The 23883-nt window shown below is 29.3% G+C and overlaps 1 protein-coding gene across 1 annotated transcript in view; it reads left to right on the top strand.

The window, feature by feature from the left end:
- Positions 1–5765, top strand: part of LOC123530613 (inter-alpha-trypsin inhibitor heavy chain H3-like) — a 32537-nt gene extending 26772 nt beyond the window's left edge. Inside the window, exons 15-19 of the mRNA XM_045311394.2 lie at positions 106–186; positions 433–564; positions 2471–2659; positions 3164–3367; positions 4626–5765. Of these exons, the coding sequence (XP_045167329.2) occupies positions 106–186; positions 433–564; positions 2471–2659; positions 3164–3367; positions 4626–4852 (833 nt within the window). The 3' untranslated portion in view covers positions 4853–5765. The remainder of the gene's footprint in view (positions 1–105; positions 187–432; positions 565–2470; positions 2660–3163; positions 3368–4625) is intronic.
- Positions 5766–23883: the final 18118 nt, after the last annotated feature.

Raw genomic sequence — 23883 nt, 5'->3', positions numbered from 1 at the left:
AAAATGGCTTTTTAATTCAATAACGCTTAAAAGTTCTTTTTTTTAATTATTATTATTTAATGTAGTTAATTGTGACTGATATCATGTTGTAAATATGTTTTGCAGAAGATGCCACCGCTTCGGATGGTAGCAAAACTCCGCCTGCCTCTCCACTTACTGGTTCCTCTAGCAAACTCCGAGCTGGGAGTAAGTTATTAACGTGTTAAGTTTATTTACTCAGATACTTGTATATCATACTTGTATAAATGCATTAATATAAGCGATTGCTATAATGTGTACTTTTGTGACTTTTCAAATATGCTTACTTAAAAAAGTCTAGAAGTAATTTTTGAAATATTGACAAAATAGGAAATGGGACGTTTTCTGTTTTGTTCGGTATATTGCCTTTATTTAGATGATGATAAAATTAGTTTTTTTGTAATTGTTTTACAGATAAGCCGAAATACAGTGCTGACAACGACCCTCATTTTATAGTAAACATGAAAGGTCTGGATGACGCCATTTGTTTTGACGTCATGGGAGAGGAAGGTGACGTTTATAGACTGGTAACCGACATTTATACTGGTAAGTTATTTTTTATCCCCCGCCAAAGGCGAAGGGGATATTAGAAATGCTCTTCGTCCGTGCGTCCGTCCGTGCGTCCACAACGATCTTTGTCCGGAGCATAACTCCAAAAGTACTGGAGGGATTTTCTTCAAACTTCATACACTGATAGAACACATTGGGAGAAAGTGCAGTGTTCAAGAACAATAACTCTACCTTGCCTATTTTTTGAGTTAATCCCCTTTATCATATTTTCTTAAAAAATTTTGTCCGGAGCATAACTCCAAAAGTACTGGAGGGATTTTCTTCAAACCTTATACACTGATAGAACACATTGGGAGGAAGTGCATTGTGCAAGAACAATAACTCTACCCCGCCTATTTTTTTAGTTATTCCCCTTTATCATATTTTCTTTAAATTTTTTGTCCGGAGCATAACTCCAGAAGTACTGGAGGGATTTTCTTCAAACTTCATACACTGATAGAACACATTGGGAGGAAGTGCAGTGTGCAAGAACAATAACTCTACCATGCCTACTTTTTGAGTTATTCCCCTTTATCATATTTTCTTAAAAAATTTTGTCCGCAGCATATCTTTTTCATGCATGGAGGGATTTTGATATATCTTGGCACAAATGTTCACCACCACGAGGTGGAGTGTCATGCGCAAGAACCAGGTCCCTAGTTCTAAGGTCAAGGTCACACTTAGAGGTCAAAGGATACAAGAATGAAAACCTCGTCCGGAGCACTTCTTCTTCATGCATAGAGGGATTTTGATATAACTTGGCACTAATGTTCACCACCACAAAACAGAGTGTCATGCGCAAGATCCAGGTCCCTAGGTCTAAGGTCAAGGTCACACTTAGAGGCCAAAGGTCAGATACAAGAATGACTTTGTCTGAAGCATTTCTTCTTCATGCATGGAGGGATTTTGATGTAACTTGGCACAATTATACACCATCATGAGACGAAGTGTCATGCGCAGTTCCCTTCTTTAGAATTACTTCCCTTTGTTGTTACTTTAAATAGCTTTTATTGTAACTTTTTCATTACTAGTCGTAGGGAAAAATCAAGACCACTTTTCAGTAGTACAACATGCATGCTACATCCAATTTTGAGGTGTATTTTGACCAATCTCTACCTAGTAAAGATTTTTGTGTGGACTTACAATTTTTTTTTTTTTTTTTTTTTTTTTTAAGATTTACTTCCATTAGTTGTTACTATAAATAACTTATGTTGTAACATTTTTATAATTGACCACAGGGAAAAAACAAGACCACTTTTCTGTGGTACAACCTGAATGTTACTTTCCAATTTTAGGTGTATTTTAAGACATCTCTACCTGGTAAGGAGTTTTTTTGTGGACTTAGAAAAACAAAAGACTTACAATGATTACTAAACAACCACAAAATTAAAATTCCATTTGCAAATACAGCTGCTAGAGTAAAGAAATTTGCTGTGACGGGCATATATTGTGACATTCTGGCACTCTTGTTCCCTGTTAGCTTTCCATTCCTTCTTTTTACAGTAGCCATATAGAAAAACATCATGCAGCTATACTGTTCATGAAAATTAATAAAATTTAGCAGTAAACCACCTCACCACTGAATAATTCTTTCTTCCACATCTTTAAAACCCCTGATGTGGACCACAACTAAACGGTTTTTCAAAGCTTGTCCCAAAATGAATACTTTCAGACACTAACTTGCCAGGAACTTTAGCCTTCAATTATAATATGCCCGGCGGGGGGATTGGCCATGTCTAACATGGCTCTTGTTCTCAGCTAAAAGACCAGTCCGGATTTATTTCATTATTTTCATCATTCTGAAAATAATTGTTATAAAAACACTTAAAGTGTCATCTCGTTTATTTCGTTCTGTATACATGCTTGATTCTATCTAAACTTGAAAATAACATTATTATATCAGGTTTGACAGTAGATGGAAAAGTTGTTGCTAACAAAATGGTTGCAAAGAAAGCCAAAATGACACACTACTCGAAGACAGGCGAAATAAAAACATTCTTTGGCGAGATCAGTATAAAAAGAAGGCGATTTGAGATCATCGTGACCCCCACGAAAATCACGCTGATGTCTGAAACAACTGACTGGTTGAATGGTAAAACATTAAATACACTTCAATTTATGATTAAAATAAGTAGAAAAAAGTCAATTTCAGGGGTGATTATATTTTAATGATTCAAGCTTTGCTTGTTACAATGAATTAAATTGATCAGAAGAGATAATACAACGAGAGTTTATACTTAGATGAAACCCTTTGCTGATGTTACTCAAAAAAGTATGTAGATCGTTTAAAATAACATTTTTTCCTGTAAAGTGACTACATTTTACATATAATTTGAGCTTTGAGTTGTTTTATTGGTAGCAGAAACAAATGGCATAATCAAAGTAACGAATGAAGCAAAAGTTGACGTCGTCACTTTAATGGAACAGACAGCAAGTAAAATAAGCACCTTTTCCCTGCTTTTGGACAAAAAAAAAAAAGAAGCAGAAGTGCAACCATTTATTTCTTTGCTAGATCATTTTACAAAGCTTTTATGTCGCGACAGTTTGTATCGTCTCAAAGATTCAGTTGAAATAACATGCTTTTACTTTATTTCAGATACCACATTAAATTTTGGTGACACACAAGTAGTTGTAGATAAAGCTGGTACAATGGTTGTGGTGGAGTTTGATGACGAAGTTACCTTTCTTATTATGAGGCATCTGAAGTCCGGGTCATTACTTCGCGCGGGAAAGGTCAATTTCCTCGGCTTGTATATTGTGGAGCATAAAGGCCTTTCCGATCATACACATGGACTGTTAGGTATGGATAAAAATAAAATGTTACATTACGTGATATGTGTGAGGTTATCTATCATCTAAATAAGTAGTATTCGTGTTTCCACACAGTACAACTTGCAATAAGAGACTACCATGGGGGTGGGGGGTGTCGGAGCCGGTTTCGATCCTTGACCAAGTCAAACTAAATACTGTACAAGAGGTAAAATAAGCCCAGGTAAGTATTTTTACTTGAAATCAAGTTGGCCAAGAGATTTGCAGCTTCGTTATCTGTTGACTACGTACATTGATAGAGCAGATTTGACTGTAATTTTGTATGTATGCAAAAATTGTTACCATCCTTTCAATGGACTTAGATGGACCTAGTCTCTAATCTTTGATAAAAGTAAAATGTTCAGACTCAGTATAGTTCTAACAAGAGCTTTCACTATTAGTACCAAATGCCCCCTAAGCATGCCCAGGAATGCTACAGTTGTCTGCGCAAAATATGCCAGAATAGTTTAGGTATGAATCATTTTGTGACTTTGACCTTGACCTGAGAGACCCGGGTCATAAGCGCGACACACCTCAATATGGTCAACATTAAATTTTGTGTCAAATCATTTTTAAATCCCTTGATACATGGCAGAGTTATGGACCAGACAAGAAACAGACTATGTTTAAAAATAACCTTTGACATCTAAGTGTGACATTAACCATGGAGCTAGGGGTCTGTGTCTTGCGCATGACACGTCATCTCATTATAGGAAACATTAATGCCAAGTAATTTTAAAATTCCTTCATCGATGGCAGAGTTATGAACCGGACAAGAAACAGACCATGTTACCTTTAACATGTAAGTGTGACATTGATCTTAGATCTAGGGGTCTGGATCTTACGTAATACACATCGTCTCATTATGGGGAATATATATGCCAAGTAATTTCAAAATCACTTGATGAATGGCATAGTTATGAACCGGACACGAAAAGACCCTATTAACCTTTGACTTCTAAGTATGACCTTGATCTTGGAGATTGGGGTCTGGATCTTGCGCATGACACGTCGTCTCATTATGGTGAATATTTATGCCAAGTTATTTTAAAATCCCTGTATGGATGGCAGAGTTACAACCCGGATAAGAATTTACACGGACGCATGCACACATTCACGGACGGACAGTACGATTTTAATATTCGGGGACATAAAAATATCTTACTCTTGTAAAGTACTATTATTTTCATTCATCTAAGTGTGTCTCAACCTAAGGCAAGTACAAAAAACAATCAATTTTCTAATTCCAGGTCAGTTTTTACACAGGACCGTGCATTTAAAGAAAACAAAGAATCGAAAAGGAAAGTTTATGGGTCAGTTACGAGTTAGTGGCAATACACAAAGACCACGGAAACTGATGGCAACCTTAGGCCATCGGTTAAACCTTGCTACAAATAAAACTGTCTCATGTTGGATGGTCCAGCATAATGGCGGCGCTCTTCTTGATGGAAAAATCACAGATTACTTGATTAAATGAAAATAAGTTGACAAATCGGACCAACAAATTTCAATATCAAAATATTGGACAAAACATTGAATGAAAAATATAGCAGATTAAGCGCCTAGATATGATTAATGTTTTTATTTTATGCTTACTAATGAAATACTGTATTCTATCAGTTAAATATTTTCATATCTCATCACTCACACTGTGAAAATATGAAATCTATATTTTCACACTGTGAGAGATATAGCTCCGCCCCCTCGTGTATTGTGTATAAATCTTAAATCATTTGCTTAAAACAGGATGAAAATTGTAGTCGCACTTTGTACTTTATAGTATATTTCTCGATTCAAATTATTTTACTTATAATGAAAATTTCATAACGTTATGCAACTAAAAATAAAATAAAATGGAACTTTATGTTGTGTGCGTCTTTCTAACGTCACAACAAGGCTGACGTCATGCCTGTTTACGCGCGTCTGTTTCCCGCGCTGAGATTAAAATTTGTTGCAAATGCATATCTCAACGTAATTAATAAGCATAAAATAAAAAGAAAATTTATTTGTTTTTCGAGAATATGGAATATATCTCACCTCGAAGTGAGAAATTTTTCACTTTTTCACTCGCGCTACGCGCTCGTGAAAATATTTGAAATGTTCTCACTTCTCAGTGAGATATATTCCATATTCACTCAAATCAAACAAATATCCTCTATATATTGCGATCTTTCATACAAAAACAACACACGGATAAACAAGAAAAGATTACGTAAAGTGGTAGTAACGTTTTTCGTAGAATGCTATTTCATCTGCGGAATTCGTGCATAAATGTAAAAACACTTATTGTTCGAAGACATCGAACATAATGATATATTGCGTGACTGTTGATGATTTTGTATTTCTGTATCTTGCCATGATGTTTTGCTCTATTTAAAAAGAAAATCTCACATCGTCGTTTTACGTATCGTAGGAAATAACTTCAGTTAAGAAATATAGTAGGGCTCTTTCTTGGTCGCAGCAAAAACATTGACGTCACCGCACGTTAACGTGACGTCACCCTAGCGTAAGAGTGTTTTAACAGAGAAAAGCATATTAAGGAGGTAGGTTACCTTCATATTTGTAAGTGCGCATGTCCAACCGGAAGCTAACGTGACGATTTACGACGAAGTTTACGACAAACTAAATGTGTTTGTATATTCATTCTTCTGAAAACAAATCATGAACCTGTCTTCGATCTGATGCTTTATGGCTTAATAATGCAGAAATAATGAATACATTGCCGCAGAAACGCTTCAAAACAATGTTGCTTTAAAATGACGTCATTGACGTCATGACGTTACGTGTCAGTTACCGCGCTAAATTAATAGCTTTTGTCTTGAAAGTACGTAATTATGTGCATTTACTTTATTTCAACTATTTTCAAATAACCATTATTTGCTGAAATATTTTTATGAGTCTATTGCTCTGAATAATAATCAATATTTTGCTTCTTTTATGTAGTTATATTGAAATGTTATGAGGAATGTAAGAAAATGGACGATGGTAACCAAGTTATTTGGAATATAGTTGGGTGAAAGGTTACTTGTTACGGCCATTTTCAAATAAAAAATCTAGCAGTTTGATTTGTAATACCTATTTTTCAGGTTCCGTTGATAATTTGTTACTTATATACTTAAATTAAGGTCTAAAATTGTTCAAAATTCTGTAGAAAATTGTGGTTTCTTGAATTAAATTGATGTTACCATGGAAACGAAGCCCGTGACCTATATATCTAAATGTGAAATTCAATAGCGTTGACACTGGTCTATTTAAGAAACACAGCTTCGGCTTTTTATTTTCATTTCAACAATATCCACGAAAATAATAGCAGCATGCTGAACGATTTTTCCATGAAAAATGCCAGACGAGGGGTACTGCTGTAAGTATTCTAAGCTGTGAAATTTGTTTGAATAAATGCAAATAACACGAAAATATAACTTACGTTAGAAATAATATGTTTTAAAGCTACATTAACTAGAAAGATAATCTTATTCAATATTTTTTTTATAAGAAATTACTACAAAAAGCAAGATATAAGCTATTTTAAACATCTATGTTGCCATGGTTACTTTAAACTTTGAGAAAAATAGGGTACCATGTAAAGTGCTTGGTATTTTGCTGATAATATTACCCAAATATTCCATGTTGGTCATTAACAGAATGGCACTGAAGCCGTCGAAACCCCGTATTTTTATACAAAGTTGTTTAAAAATGAGAGAAAATGCGTTACCATGGAAACACGAGCCCCGCGACATATACATTTTAAGCTTATATTAGAAAGCTAACGTGCATACTACTAAAATTATCAATTATGCAGACATTTACGGATATCAATAGTAGTGTATATAATACCGCAGCGGAGCCCTATTTCACCTAATTTAACATTTAACCTTTGACCTAAACTGGTCAATGCCGGACAATTTAAAATCCACAGGTTTTAAACCCAACAATTAACCCAACCCTAAACTTATAATACTAACTCGCGAAGCTGAAACCTTCGAGGTCTTTGACCCAGTCAGACCTACAGTCTTCGGTTGCACTCGGTACACTTGTACCCTCAAAATCTAACGACACCAGTCATTTTCTTTAATAAGTTTATCAATCAATATCGTTTGTAAGCTCAATGTAAAGCGACACCGGTGTCGTTCTATTGATATTTACTTTCATTCATAAAGTTAACCGCGATATGTTTACATTTGTAGTACAATTCGTTTAAAACTTCTTGTGATCGATTTACGTTTTACAGCTGGTTTTAAATTTATAAGTGTCATAGGTAAATCAAGGCATTTTTTTAAAAATGATAATGCGGGAAACCACAAATTCAACCAATCAAAAGCCTGCCATTTTTCTCCCAAAGTTGGCAGCAAACTGTCATTTGCTTTTACTTTGGCCGAATCTATTGGCCAAATCTTTGGCAGAACTTTGGCAAAACTTTGGCAGTTTAATTTTATTAATAAATGTAAAGGGGTCTACGACCCCCGGAGGCAAAGCCTCTGGTCTTTGATCTTTTTTTTCAATTAGTAAGTATTTTAAACAGGGTACACATAGTAATTAAAACTTTAATTAAACTTTTAATTAAGCTTTTAATTAAGCTTTTAATTAAAACTTAAATTAAACCTTTAATCAAAAAGTCTGTTTCTATCATAGGATACAGGTTCATCCGATATGTAGAATCTGATGTAACTATTTTTTAAAAGCATAAATGTTAATTCTGTAGATGCTGAATCGTCATAAGGGTGAATATCAAACATTGTTCCTTGTTTTAGATAAATTTTAATTTTTTTCTTACATAGATATTAACTTATCAGTGTCAAGTCCTCAGCTGCCTCAGCTGTTATATTTACATATCAATATATCAAAAAATAAAACATCATCCTGAGGTCTATTATTTCGCCACTAAATATAAAATTTGATATTGGGCTTTTAGTCGGTTTATACGGTTCACCCGGGAGCTCGCACCCTTTAATAAAATCTTAATATCTATTATATAAGTTCCGGTTTTTTCGACAAATAAACACACCACTCAAAAGCATATCTAGTACATCTATTTTATATTTTTGGTCTATGAGTATAAAAATCTTTATAATCTACGGTAAATTCCGGGTCTTATTTCAAATATATTTAAATAGTTCAGATGGGGCCATATTTTTATATGTTGAATGTATCCAAGAAACCACGACGGTCAAAAAAACTTTTTCATTTGTATGTAATCAAAAGTATGATATTAATAGTATTCAAAGAGAAACACCTTCATGTTTTACTTCCTCTACCCTTTTTTCTATTTTCCTGTCTTTCTTTTTAAGTTTAAGAATTATTTCAGCTAAATCATCAAGTCGTTTTGTTGTGGCAACTTCAGAAGCAGATAAATTGTCAACAACCCCTTTTTGTCTAGCTAATTGTGTTTCTTGTTTTAAGAAAATATTTTTTACTTTTGTAATTTCTTCAGCATTAGGGGTAATTTCTTCAACATTGGGGTTATTGCTTTAGTATTAGCAGTAATTACTTGGGTATTAGCAGTGACTGATTCTCCTTGTTTATCTGATATTTTAACTACAGAGTCCAAATCATTTATTATTTTTTTAATTTGATCATTAATTATTTTAAATTTGCTTCTTCTTGTTTAGCTGATATTTCAACTACAGGTCCAGATCATTTTTTAAATTTTTTTAATTTTATTATTAAATTCCATTAATATCTTCTTGTAATTTTTTTGTAATATTACTTAATTCTGCTATTTTAAATTGTGACGGTTGTCAACAATACAAATCCAATTTCGAATTTGTTTTTTTAAAGTCATCTATTTTAGAATTAATTTCTTTTTTAAGGTTATCTAATGCTGTATCATGATCATCACCTCTTTGTGAAGCTGCCTTTTCTATTCAGATTTATATTCTGCAAATTTATTTGAAAATTTTATCGAGTAAATCTTGTTTTCCCCTTTTGCCATTTCAGTATTTAGTTTATTTATTCTGTTTTGATTTCTAACGATACATATTTGTAACTTTTTCTCAGCTTCAATAATCTTTTTTTAGCTCTTCATGTTTAATCATACTATCTTTTAATTCTTGAACTTGAGTGTATAAAATGTTTAAATTGACTTGAAATACTTCTTTTAATGTTGCCATCTGTCAAATCAGATTTCCTCAAGTTTTTTTAAATAGAATCAGTCATAGCTTTCATTTCTCTTCATTTTTACCTTGTAAATTGATTAAATTTTAATAATGTTCTTTTTAAATCTTTTGTAATTCTTCAATATTCTTTACTTCTACTTCTAGTGTTTGTTTTTATACTTTTGACATCTTCAAGTTTATAGTCATCTATTACACTTTGATTTATTATACACAAACCGTCTTGAAACTGCATCGTTGGGTTTATCTGGATTTCCTAGGTTGATTATTTCATTGCCTCCCATATCTAATGCTCTATTCATTGTGTTATCAAGTTCCTTATTTCTATGAAGTTTACAATTCCTTTTCCTTTTTTAAGCTTTTTGAATTGTTTTTTGTAGCATAATCACTTAAATCAATATCAAATTTAACTTTACTTATACTGTCAGGTTCACTTATTTGTTTTACATCATTAAAAACTCCCATTATATAATTATTATATATTACCAGTAAAGTTTTTTCTTAAAAACCTTCCTTGGTTTGCCCAATATATAAGAAATCATATTTTCGATTTGTTACATTAGCAAAAGTATCACGTTTCTATATTTTGTTCTTTAACAAATCCTATTATTTTCCCATTTTATCTGATATTCAAATAAATATAATGTGAACAGTTAATTCGAATATCTTTGGTGTTTAATAGTAAGACTGACTTAAATAAATAACACAACATTTTTTTGTGACGTCCTTGAATAAAGTATTTGTTATTCATTTTGAACTTTTTTATCTTCAATACAAAATCATCAAATATACTACTTTTTGTTTTTCTGATTCAAGATTCTCACAAGGTTCAATTTGGTTGGGATCAGCTGAATATTCAAGTATTCATTTGGATCTACTTTAATTTTTTTTGCAATTTGGTTTAAGTTGTTAATTAAATCTTGATATTTAGATTGTTCTAAGTTTTTAGCATATAAGTATAATTTATCATAATATATAAGAGTTTTCGAAGTATATGCATTAATGTATTTGTTTTTCCAGATCCCGAAGATCCACATATTAACATTCTAAAACAGAATCTGGCATAAAAGGATAAAATTGTTTAAAGTTACGATTTATCACTTTTTGTATTATAATTTGGAATTTCCATTTATATATAATAATACATTATCTTACATTATCTTACATTATTTTACATTATTATATATAAATGCAATCGAAACTTAATGAAATGATAATAAGAAAAAAATTAGTTGGGCAAAAGATGAGAGATCTTAGAGAAAAAATAAGGAGAGAAAAAATAAGAAAAGCTACAAATCGGGAAATGTATACTGAAATTTATAAACCAATTACTGAAAAAATAGAAAGTCAAAAAGAACAATTATCAAGTCAGTTAAAAGCATTACCTGGAAAAAAACAACAATTAGCGTTATTAGGTGATGAAATGAAAGACATACAAAATACCACGGTGTACCACAGCTATTCCAAGAACCAAAGAACCAAAACGATTATTACCACCAAAACCGGCTCCCTATACACCCAAAACCAATAGACTGGGGAGATGAACCAGCTGGAAAGGGTTCCTCAAGATGAACTTAAAAGATTAGAAGATTATGGAAGAGAAAAGATGGAATAACTGAAGAATCAGAAGAATTTCCTGAAAAATTTTTGGGACAAGGCCGAAGCAAAGGAAATACCTACAGTAGATTTAGATGCTGTTTCTGGATAATAATGTTTTAGAAGAATATGGATATTACAAACCGTCTGAAATGTTTTTACTTTTTTTAAAATTTTGATAAATCTGATCCAGATAAAATAGATAAAGACGATCTTAAAGCTACAATAAATAAAGTTACTGAAGATATCAAAAAATTAAATGGTTCAATAACTGGCAAATCAAATTAAAAGGGTCCAAATAAAAAACAAAAAGAAGTAAAAGAATTAAAACATGACAAGATCAACTCATAAAGTACAAAAAAAAGGTTAAAACATATTCGTGGTATGGCTTCTACATATAAAAAGGAAAAGGAATAAGATATCATAACCCCCTATAAAGTTTCACCAAATGGACAATATGGTAATTTAATTATTAACTTAAATAAACTTTATGGGGCAAAATAAATTAATTGCTAAGGATAGAATAAATGGAAAAGAAGTCATTAACACTAAAGTAGATGATGATTAAATTGATTTTATTAATAAAAGATATAACAATAATAAAAAACATTCAATTCATTCAAGAAAAATATTCAAAGAATTAACAGAAAAGTCAGGATTACCTATCAATAAAAGATCTATGAAATTTAAAAAAAGTAATTAGGGGACAAGGTTAGACGTTTGTCCCATGTAAACCAGAAGAATTGGTAATGAGTTGGAGTTATTTGTGGTTCAATTAATGCTGGAAATAATAATGAAGAACTAAAAAATAAGGTATTAGAATAATTGATGAACTATTAAAAATGAAAACATTGTTACCCGAACAACATGAAAAGTTATAAAAAAAATTAAATTTTTTTTGAATTTAGTTTTTAAAATTTAAAATAAAATGGAACAAAAAAATAGTATTAAGTTCTGAAACAGTTAAAGATGATAAAATACTCCGAGTGATTTTACAATCAGATTTAGTCGTTCTTTAATTTTAGATAAAAATAAAACTTATGTTGTTTGGTTTGGAAGTAAATTTAAAACTATGACCTACTCTTGGCATAATATTAGTGATGAATATGACAATAAAAAATTCGTTAACATAATGGTAAGGATTGGAAAGATATTATATTTTTCAAATGGTTCTTACAGTTACACAGACATTAATAATTATATTTGGGGAAAAATTAATAAGTAATGGTGATTATGAATTTGATAAAACAGAAATTGCTCCAATAAATTTGGGAATTTGATTTAAGTAGTTTTAAGATTTTGATTTTAATTACAGATAATTTTAAAGTTGGATTTGGGAAAAATCAAATTTCATACATTGCTTGGATTTGAGAAAAAAAAAATTTGACAAAACTGAATGGGGAACTACAACACCAAATATAACGAACTCTTGTGATACAATTTACATTCATTGTGATCTTATTGATAATTCACTTGTTGAGGTAATTTTCAGTGATATTATCTAAAGCTTTAAGTACTGCAATTTAACAAGAGCTTATCCATTTACAAAAGAACCACAAAGAGTTGGATATTCTGAAATTAATAAATATAAATTTTAAATTCAATTAGAATAATATTACAGATGTATTTTGGTAGAATAATTAATTTTAATGAGGTTGAAACAAGTTTTACACTAATTTTAAAAGAAATTTGAAATTATAAATTTTAGTTTTATATAATGTACAAAAAAGTTTTTTGACAAAAATAAAGGAAATTTATTTATGTTGATGCTCACACAGGAGAAGAAATCATACACGGAACAGGTATCTTTGACACTTTAACGAAATTGCTTTCCCAAATTCAGCCGCATCTTCAATTAGCACAGCTGGAAAAAAAGCTTTGAAAAAAGCAGGAAAAGCTGCGTTAGAAAGTGGAACAAAAAAGGTTGGAACAGAAGTTGGAAATTTAGCTGCTAATAAAATTATTGAAAAACTTAAAAAGAAACCTGCTCCGGCAGTTGGTAATTTAATTGCCAAGGAATTACAAGAAAAGAATAATAAAAATAATAATAAAAATAATAATGATAATGAGGAGGATATTCATATGAGAATAAATAGAATATTGTCAGGATCGGGGACTTTAGCTCGTGCTGGAACTTCAGCTCAACAAAAACGTATTAACAGATTAATTTATAAAAAATAAAATAAAAACTAAAATAAAAACTAGAATAAAAAAATAAAATAATATATAATATATACATGTTTAGAACAAAAGAATATTGTGAAAGATATGAATTAACTCCTATTCAATTAGACACAGCCTTAATATCTGTCCTGGGAAATAATGTTAAGCAACAAAAAAACGGATATCACTTCACAATTAATGATAGAAGTTCATATTTTGATTGGTTTAATGGTTATTTTGAAGTAAGTTTTAAAGTAAATAAACTTGCTAATGGTAATAATTATGGTGCTGGTGGAGATGATAATCAAATTGCTTTAATTAATAATGCAGCTTCATTAATTGATCAGTTAGTGGTTAAACAAAATGGAAAAATTGTTTTTGATTGTAATAATTTATACAAAGTAATAAATGTAAAGAGTTTGGTTGAACTATCTGAAGATTATGCAAAATCAACTGGAACAAATGAATATATTTATTTAGATACTACTGCTGTTGCTGAAAGTAGGGATGACCAAGCTGGATATAATAGTGGTTTCGCTATTAGAAAGAAATTAATCCAAGGTGGTGCTGAGGTAAACACTAAAATTCCATTAAATAATTATTCATTTTTTCAGGGTTTAGAAACTAATATTTTACCTCCAAGTCAAATTCAAATAACACTGCAGCTGACAGATGATGATGAATTAATTTTTAGAGCTAATGCTGCTGATCCTGGTAGGGTAATTGTAACAAAATTAATTCTATGGGTTCCACGTTTAATTTTCAATGAATTTGGGTTTGATCTAATTACTACTGAAAGATTTAAAAAAGCAAGATGGTCATACCTTAGGGAAATGATGACGCAATCAACTGATACACAACAAAATAATATAACCTTTAGAATAACAGCTGGTGTAACAAAACCACAACATGTATTTGTTTATTTACAACGACCTGACAAAAGTAATTCACAACAACATAACCCGCATTTATTAGATACATTTAAAGTTAATGCAGCAAATGAAAATTGCACTTTGAGCTCCTGTCGTCTTGAAGTTGGTAATGGTGTTTTTTATCCAGAAACAGAATATACAAGTATATCAAGAATATATGATGATGTAATTAATTATTATTATAAACAAAATAATAAGACTACTGGAAGTCTGCTAAATAGATCAAAATTTTATGAATATTTTGGATTTATTCATTTTAACTTGGAATATAAAAAGGAAGTAACTACAGATGACCCTAAGCATATTACATTAACAGCTAAATTAAATATTCCACCAGCAGCTAATATTCGTGTTTACGCAATTGTATTATATGAGGAAACAGTTGAAATAAATACTATTGGAAATGAACTTGTTATTGTTTAAATAAAATAAATATAAATTAAAATAAATATAAAGTATATAATGTCATCAAATTATATTGAATATAAAGTTAACCTTACAGATGGACAAAAGAAAAATTTAGCCCGAGCCTACAACAACAAAATTCCACATACTTTTGGATTAAAACATGAACAATTACGTGGAAACTTCCCTTTACTTTTAACAAAAACACAAATTAATCAAATTAAAAAAGCTGTTGCAAATAATAAGGGATTAGAAATTACAATTTCAAAGAAACAAATGTCCAGTCAAGGTCAAAATGGTGGATTTTAGGAGCTTTGGCTGGTTTGTTAGGAAAAACAATTCTTCCAATGGCAGCAAAAATAGCTCCAAAAATATTAGCCCCTCTAAGCATTGGTGCTTTGTCGGGACTGGCCAGTACTGGTGTTAGAAAATATCTTGGAAATGGTATGATTTCATTAGCTAATGATAAGAGAAATATAATATCACCATATCTTACACCTAATCAAAGAAAGCAATTAGTAGGATCTGGAGTGATTAAATTAACACAAAAACAAAAACAAGACGGTGGGTTTTTAGGTATGTTGGCTGCTAGTCTAGGAATACCTTTGATTACATCTTTGTTAAGTGGAAAAGGACTACAGATTGATTCTCAACGGAGACCTTACAGACGAATTCCTATAGTAAAAAAAAAAATAAAATTTATAAACAAACCAATATCTAACTTTGAAATTGAACAATGGGTAAAACAATTAAAAATTAAAAACTTTAGGGGTGTATTTAGTAGAAATAATTTACCAAAATTAAAAGAAAAGGACGAGTGTGGAATTATAAATTTGGACGACTCTGTTGGTCCTGGAACACATTGGGTTTGTTATATTGGTAAAATATACTTCGATAAAACCAGAGGTTTTCTAAAAAGTGCTTTGTACTTTGATCCATTTGGACTTCCTCCACCAAAAGAAGTAATTAAATATATACCAAATGTAAAATACAACAATGTTCAATATCAAGAGAAAACAAGTATGCTTTGTGGATATTATTGTTTATTTTTCATTAAAATGTTACAAGATAAAGTACCGTTGTATGATTTATTGTATAAAATACTAAAAATTAATAATCAAAGAGTAAATGAACAAACTATTATAAATTATTTTAATAAAAAAGGACATTTATTTAACTGAAATTTAACTGGAATAATTAATATAATGGGAATATTCAATAATATAAATGAAAAAGTAAATAAAATAAAAAGGCAATTAATAAGAAAACCTCCATTGTTTTTAACAAGTTATACCCAAGATACTGATGGTGGATTATTTCAATGGAAAACTGTAAATGCTAGTCCTGGTTTAGTTCAAAATGGTAATAATGTAAGAATTAATTTTAATTGCATCTTAATTATTCTTGTTGATGCAATTAAATTAGATAAAGGAGAAGCTAAATTACAATTAAAAAATAAAGAAAATGTAATTCTTCAAAGTTACAATGCAAAAAATAACAGAAAAAATGAATCTATTTCTATTAATTATGCAAATGAATTTAAAATAAATGATGTTATTTCTATTAATTCTTTAAACGTTATGAATATTCAGTTAACAATTTATGGTTCTATAATTTAAGTTTTAATTTAAGAGTTAATTTAAGAATAAGCTAATGTATCAATACCATTATCAAGAATATATCTTTTATCATCATAACATGATAAAGATGTTTTATTTATAACATAACTGGAAAGATTGTGTTTATTAGAACGAATAACTTTAAAGGTGTGATTACTTTGGGTTGAATTAAACAAAGTATCTTTGTAATTTTTATGAACTATTGTTTTCTTAACAACAAGTTTTTTAATTCCTTTACATTTTTTAATGTTAACTTCGTTTTCTAATAAATATGAATACATTTTACTTCTTAATCCGACAAATTCAACAATTACTACACCGGCAGCTTCATCTTTAAATTTTCCAATTACTTTTTTATTATTATCGAAATAAAATTTTGAGTTGTTATCGTAATCACTATTATCAAATAAATCTTTGTCCTTATAAAAGTCTTTATACGCATCTTTGGTTTTTATTTCATAACATAATGAATCAGTGTCAGTAAACAATAATTTACAATTACCCTCGTACTTTTCCTTAATGTAATTATAATGAAAATCATACATTAAATATTTTGATAAATCTAGAATGCACATTCCAACATAACAAGGTCTGTTTAATAACAAACTTTCTTTTATTCTATAAATTCCAAAAAGGTAGAGTTAAACATCGTTGAACTAACAAATGAAGGTTTGGCTTGTATTTTAATAAAATATTTTCATCATGTGTTAATTTAATATTAACCCTCTTGCGTAAATTCTCCATCGTCCAAACCGAATACAGAATTGTTCATTAACTTAAAAAAGTCCTTTTCAAATGAATTTTTTGCTTTAGATCTTTTTTGAGTATTAAAATAAATATACTTTTTTAACCAAGGACTTTCGTCAAAAGTTAATATTTTATGTTATTTTTGTTACTTTTAACCCTAATTGTGTATATAGTTCAAGATTTTTATAATGAACTACATAATTTTGTTTTTTCATTAAAGTTGGAACCAACTTCTTTACATTACTTTTTCCTATTTCAAATTCTGTTTTAATATTTTTACTATAATCAGAAACCATTGATCTGGTATTTTAATTTTTTCAGGAGCTAAAGGATAATCGTTGTGGGTTTTATGTAATTCTTTTGGATATTCAAGATCACATTCAACTATAAAGTTAGTTTTAACCTTTGCAATTAATTTCTTAAATTGTTTTTCAGATATAAATTTAAAGTTCCAGAGGGCAAAGGTTGACACATGGCCCAACCGTAAAGGTTTTTGGGCATCGAGGTACATAATGTTTTTGCTGTCAAGTTTAGGATCATAATCTTTCATATATTTATTGTTTGCTTTACTATATCTGTTTGAAATATAACTTATTCCTCCTCTCAGTCCTTTTCAATAAAAAGATACATATCAATATCAGTATTAAATCTAACTTAATTCCAGTCATTTTTAACATTGCATCCCAGCTAAACCAGGGCTACTAAAATAATGACAAGGATCTAATTTGTAGTACTCCAAACATAATTTTCTAAAATTTTCGAATACATCAGCTAAAAGTAATACGTCAGTTTTTAAATATAGATCATGATATTCTCCCATTTTTTTTAATTTTAAATTTTTCCAACATTTTTAGCATGTTCGTATTCATTATCAGAAATATTAGTTTCATTTAAATTTGAATAAAACTCTTCTTTAGAAGGTAATTCTGTTTCTTTAAATTTTTTAAATGAATCCATGTAATCATATGGAAAAAACACCTTTTGTTTTTAAAAATTCTATGTAATCAAATTCTTGAGATAAATATTTAAATTCTGGAATATTTTTTACTAAGTTATACAATGATTGAGACATAAATTGGAATGAATCAATAAAGACCAAGTCAGAATCATAAATGCCATATATCTTTCCATATTGTTAGGAATAACATTAATTTCTTTTTTAAATTTCCCTATTTGTTGCATAATAAAATGACCGTCATAACCTCTTAAATTATGAAAAATAACAGGAATTTTATGTGTTAGTTTAAAATTAATATTACATTCTGAGTGAGCACTTCCTCTGAATTTTCCTGTTATATGACAGTGATCTCTTACTTTGATTGAATCTTCTATATATTCTTTTTCACAGATATGACAAAACTTTTGTTTTTTAAATTCACTTTCATCTTTTTTAGACATTCTTAGTTCTTTGTTAAAGTTAACACTAAATATTTCTTTACAATATTCCTCTTCCTCAAGCATTTTTTCAATAAACTTATAAACTGCATTAGGTCCTCTATAAATCTGGGTTGGTTTAGTATATTTATCGTCATAACAACAAACACTTTATAGCCGTAACCACAATCTATATGATTTTGATATGGTTCAGTAAATGAAGATTCAGTTGATGGTAAAGCAGTTAAAACTTTTTTAGTTATTGATTCAAAATCAGCATAAATTACAAAAGGTACTGCTAAACCTTTATGATAATTTTTAAATTGTACTTTACTTCCTTCTTTTGGCATTTTTACACCTTGGATACCATTAATAGCTAAACAATTTGGAATATGTTCATTTAATATTCTTTCTTGTGAAAAATTCTGTAAACATGATTTGCAAAAATGTTTTTTATGTTGATCTTTGGTTTTATTAAACATTAATCTATTAAAGTCTTTTATCCAAACATAATGTTGTTGTTTTTCGTTGGTAATTAATAACATGTCACATCTTTCAGAATAATGATATTTTGATATGTACAATGGATAAATACTATTTCTTCTTCATAACCAAATATATTAAATGATATTTCATTTAAAACTTCTATTTTAGGTATTTGATTTAATGTAACAGGAAATTTAATTCCAGAATAATCAAGATCGTTTATATGTTTTTTATAATTTGAAACTCTTTCAGAATGTTTTGTTACAGGAAATTTGTAAGCTAAATGACACCATCTAAAACATTCGTTATCATCATTCTTTATATTTATTAATCCTTTCATTGAATTTTGTAATGGTTTTGGTAATTCTAAATAACTTGAAGCAGCCAATGGACTATATTTATATCTATTTATATAATGAACATCAACTGACTCTATTCTCCAACCGCTTCCTTCAGAAATCCAATTACCAATTCTATTTATTATTTCATCAAAAGCTTGATGCAAAGTTTTTTTTATTTCGTTTGTGTTAATAATTTCTAAAGCCTTTGATTGAAAATAAGCTGATTTATATATTGTATCAGTTTTATCCATTTTTGCAAAAGTTATTTTTAAAACAACATTTATTTTTATACCTTTTAAAAGTTTTAAGTTCAGATTTAAGTATTTCATAAGAGTCGTTTATAGTTAGATATAATTGATTCTTGATCTTGTCTATATGTAATTTTAATTTCAAATTTCTTATAATATTGTTTTGTAGATCTCTCGATTTCCATCTTATATTATATTTAAAAAAAAAATCACTAAGGAAAAAAAGGATTAAAAAAATAATAAAATAAATAAAGTTTAAGATGAATTAAAATATTTAAATTTATATCTTTTTCCGCTGGTTTTTGATATTCCATTTTTAACTTGGTTTTTTCCTTTGCAGCACATTGTTATTAACCCTGAATTAATATTAAGGTCTTTGGATGCTGCATAAGTGCTTTTATATGTTTTTCCTTCATTAGTGTCACAATCGGTTGCAATAACTTTTTTAGGATTGTTTCGAATATTATTTGGTCTGGGACAATCACATAATCTTTCAGCATTTTCTTCTTCAGTTAATAGACAACCACAGTCCCATTCAAATAAAATTCTTTTACGAAGATAAGGATCTATAACATTTTGTAATTTATCAATGACATGATTTTTATATTCATCGCTAACTATTTGATTTAACCGATATTTAATAACATTTCTTCTTTTAAGAACTTTCTTATATGAATTTTTATCTGGATTCATTATTTCTCCTAAAGTGCTAGATAATTTTGGCATAATCATTCTATCTACCTTTCTATTAACCATCTATATATAATATACTTATAGAAAAAAATCTTTAAAAACGCACCTAATGAAATTATATTGATTTGAGAAATTTGTTTATATTATCTATATCTTTTGAATAAGATTTTAAAGTCATTTTTTCTAAATTGTTATCAACTGTTAAAATTTTAATACCTTCTTGAAACATTCTGTTTAACCATTCTTCGTGTAATTTGTGTAGTTTTTCTAAATAATCTAAACCAACTTTGTTTTCTTCCGTTCTGTTTCTTTTTTGAAGTCTTTTAAAACATATTTCTGGGTCGGTTTTAACATAAACAAATCCATCAATTGGGTTTTTTCCATATGGTTTTATAATATGATCAGTTAAGAAAAGATTGTATACTGCCCACTCGGGGTCATTTATAACACCATTGTCGTGATGTTGTTTTGTAAAAACGTTACTGTTAGTTAAATAACAACGTTCAAGGACAGAAACACCATCAAACTGTTTAGCAGAAGATAACATTTTTATATGACTGTTTAAAGTTGTTAACTGAAAAGGAAATAAATATTTGGAAGGTTCTTGAGCAGCAAGTTCTAAAAGGTTATATGAATTTCCGCTTGGATCCTAACATTTTGCCATTCGTGAATTGGTTCTGGAATTATATTAAAATTAGGATTATATTCTTTAATAATATCTAAAAACGTACTTTTTCCTGATGCAATAAATTTTCCTTCAACTGATTAATTTTTCTCATTTATATAAAATACTTATAGAAAAAATCTTTAATTAAAGTTAAAGTTAATACAACTCTTCTTCTTTTTTACTTTTATATCCGTTAAGTTTAAATTCCTTCATATGCATTTCAAGAGGTGTTGAATAATTTTTTCTTTCTGCATTTCTAATTAGTATTGTAAAAAATATCCTGAATAACTTTATTTGGATCTTCTTTATTTACTTTTCCAATCCGTGCTTTTGTTATAAGTTTTTTATTTTATGATGATGTGATTTTAAAATAAATTTCTTGTCGTCCCAAATTTTAGTCTGTTAGTAAATATGGTAAAATTTCTGATGGAACAGCGCCAGCAACTGCTACAAATATAGGAATAGCTGGAACAAGTACTAATGCAGCTGAGCAACCAAAAATACCTGCTGTAATATATAATCCAGTATTTACTCTCCCACAAAATTTATAACTTTTTCTGTAAGCAGCAGCTAGTTTAGTTAAGTGAATAATTAATTGATCTATTGTTTCTATTCCATTATTATTAGAAATTAGATTTTTATTGCTCATTTATATAATTAAACTTTTTATTTCTAAATTAAATTTGTTCAAGATCGCTAAACGGAACCCAACTATTAAATTTTTCACTATAACCTTTCCATTTTACTAAAGCTTGTTTTTTCTTATAGTCTCGTCTAATAACTTTTTCTATTCTAAAAACTTCTTGTGTAGTAGGTAAAAGTTCTTGTTCATAAAATGAACCTTGAATTATTTCATCATTTAAATCTTTAATAGTGTACGTTCTGGGATTTGTATTATTAATTTTATAAATTATAAATATTTCCTCTGTCCAGTTTGGTGTATATCCTTTTTCAAAATGTCTTTTAAGTTTGCTTAAACGAACTCGATCACCAATTTTAAATTTTGCTTTACTCTTTGGTATCTTTAAATCACCATATAAATTAAAGTAAACAGTACCTTTATTTAAGTTTTTACTAGCTTCGGTTGGTGCCATTTTTATACTAGAATGTTTTGTTTTGTTATATTTATCAACCATATCCTGCAAATTATCTAAATAAGTATAAGTATTATTTGCTGTAAAATATTTCCACATTATTCTTTTTAAACTTCTATTAAATCTTTCTATTACTACAGCCTTTCCTTCATTAAATGTATGGTACATATTAATTTTATTTTTTATTCAAAAATGATTCAAACTTTTTATTATAAAATTCTTTTCCTTCATCTACCCATAAATTTACTGGTAATCGTCCTTCAGAAATTATTTTTTCAAATGCTTCAGTAACAGATTCTCCAGTTTTATTCTTTAATGGAATAACCCAAGCATATTTACTAAATATATCAATAACGGTTAACAAGTACTTTACTCCTTTATTATATTTTGAAAAAGCTTGCATGTCAACTAAATCAGCTGACCAAGTATCATCAATATCATTAACTATCACTCTTCGTTTCCTAAATTTCCTTTTAATTGGTTTGTGTAATTCTTCTGCTAATTCATCGCTCCATGTTATTTCGGGGGTATACTCTACCCCCTTTTCCCGTTTTTTGACTTTTGTTTTTGTCCCAACCCAAGTGTGTATTTCGTTTTAATTATAGGTTTCACAACTAAATGTTTTGCAATCTTTTCTCCAAATGTTTTTGATTTAGTTTTATTTAAATTGGAAAGCATTTGCTTATCACATGTACCCTTTTTTACATCGCTGTCATAGCAAAAATCATGGTCCATACATACTGCATCCAGTTCATTGACAGGGGGTCCATTATCTAGGGGATTTCCTGGCCCACAATAATTATATCCTGGAAGTGTTAAACCTTTCTTAGGTAATAAAGGTAACATTGCTTTGTGAATATCTAAATTACCTCCTGTACTTTTAACAAACTTTGATTTCATCTTTCCACAAGATGAACAGGTAGCTTTTATCATTTTTCTCCCATTTTTTGTTATAACATAATGGGGGTTTATATTATCAGTAAATTTTCTTTCTTTCAAACAATATATTTTATTCTGTAAACTCATCTTTATCATATGTATTTAAAACTTTTAACTGGGTTTAAAACCTGTGGATTTTAAATTGTCCGGCATTGACCAGTTTAGGTCAAAGGTTAAATGTTAAATTAGGTGAAATAGGGCTCCGCTGCGGTATTATATACACTACTATCAATGAAACTAAAATACACTGAAAAGTGTTAAATATCCGTATTTTCCTTCTTCTTTCAATATGAAATACCTTTGGAGGGTCATGTTCTTCAAACCTGGATAAAAACTGAACTTGAAGAGACAGAGACAAACGGAATTAAGATTGTAGCAGTTAAAACTTCATATTACACCAAATACAAAAAAATGCTGCGGTTCAACTAATTTGAATTTACCCTTGTAACAAGGTAACCTACCTCCTTAAAACCTGTGATAAGACGCGGCTTGAAAATGCTTCTAATTACACGACATGAATCCTATGGTTATTTTAATTCTCTACAATAGTATTTGAATATATAATATTGCTCCGTGCAATAGGAAGATTTTTTATTTACTTTATTCTTTCCACGCGTCAAAACGTTCAACGTTACATACCAATTTTAATCTTTTTCGCCCAAAGTTATGGTCCACTTGGTTGACATAACACTATAAATAGATATATGTAAATAACAAAAGTGTCATTAAGGACACGTCACGGCTGAGATAGTTTAGCATTATTGCACTACACAATCCGTATTAAAATTGTGTTTCCAATACGTGTGCTCATTAGATAAATCCTCAATATCTATGTGAAAATAAGGGATGTGTTTTGTATGATTGCAACACTGTGAGTTGCTGTAATTAGTGACAAATGACTGAAACAATAGGAATTCGTACGTGACTTGGATAGACAAAATGACAGTGAGGTAACAATATATTCTTATATTGTTTTTATTCACGAGTTGTAAGCTACAATATAGAATATAGAATACCCATTTTTAAGAAAATCAAGTTAGAAATAACAGAAAAAAAATTAATTAGATCATGAGTCGTCATATACCTGTCAAAAT

This window comes from Mercenaria mercenaria, chromosome 13, assembly GCF_021730395.1.
Source record: "Mercenaria mercenaria strain notata chromosome 13, MADL_Memer_1, whole genome shotgun sequence".
Lineage (NCBI taxonomy): Eukaryota > Metazoa > Mollusca > Bivalvia > Venerida > Veneridae > Mercenaria > Mercenaria mercenaria.
This window is presented reverse-complemented; position numbering and strand designations above follow the sequence as displayed.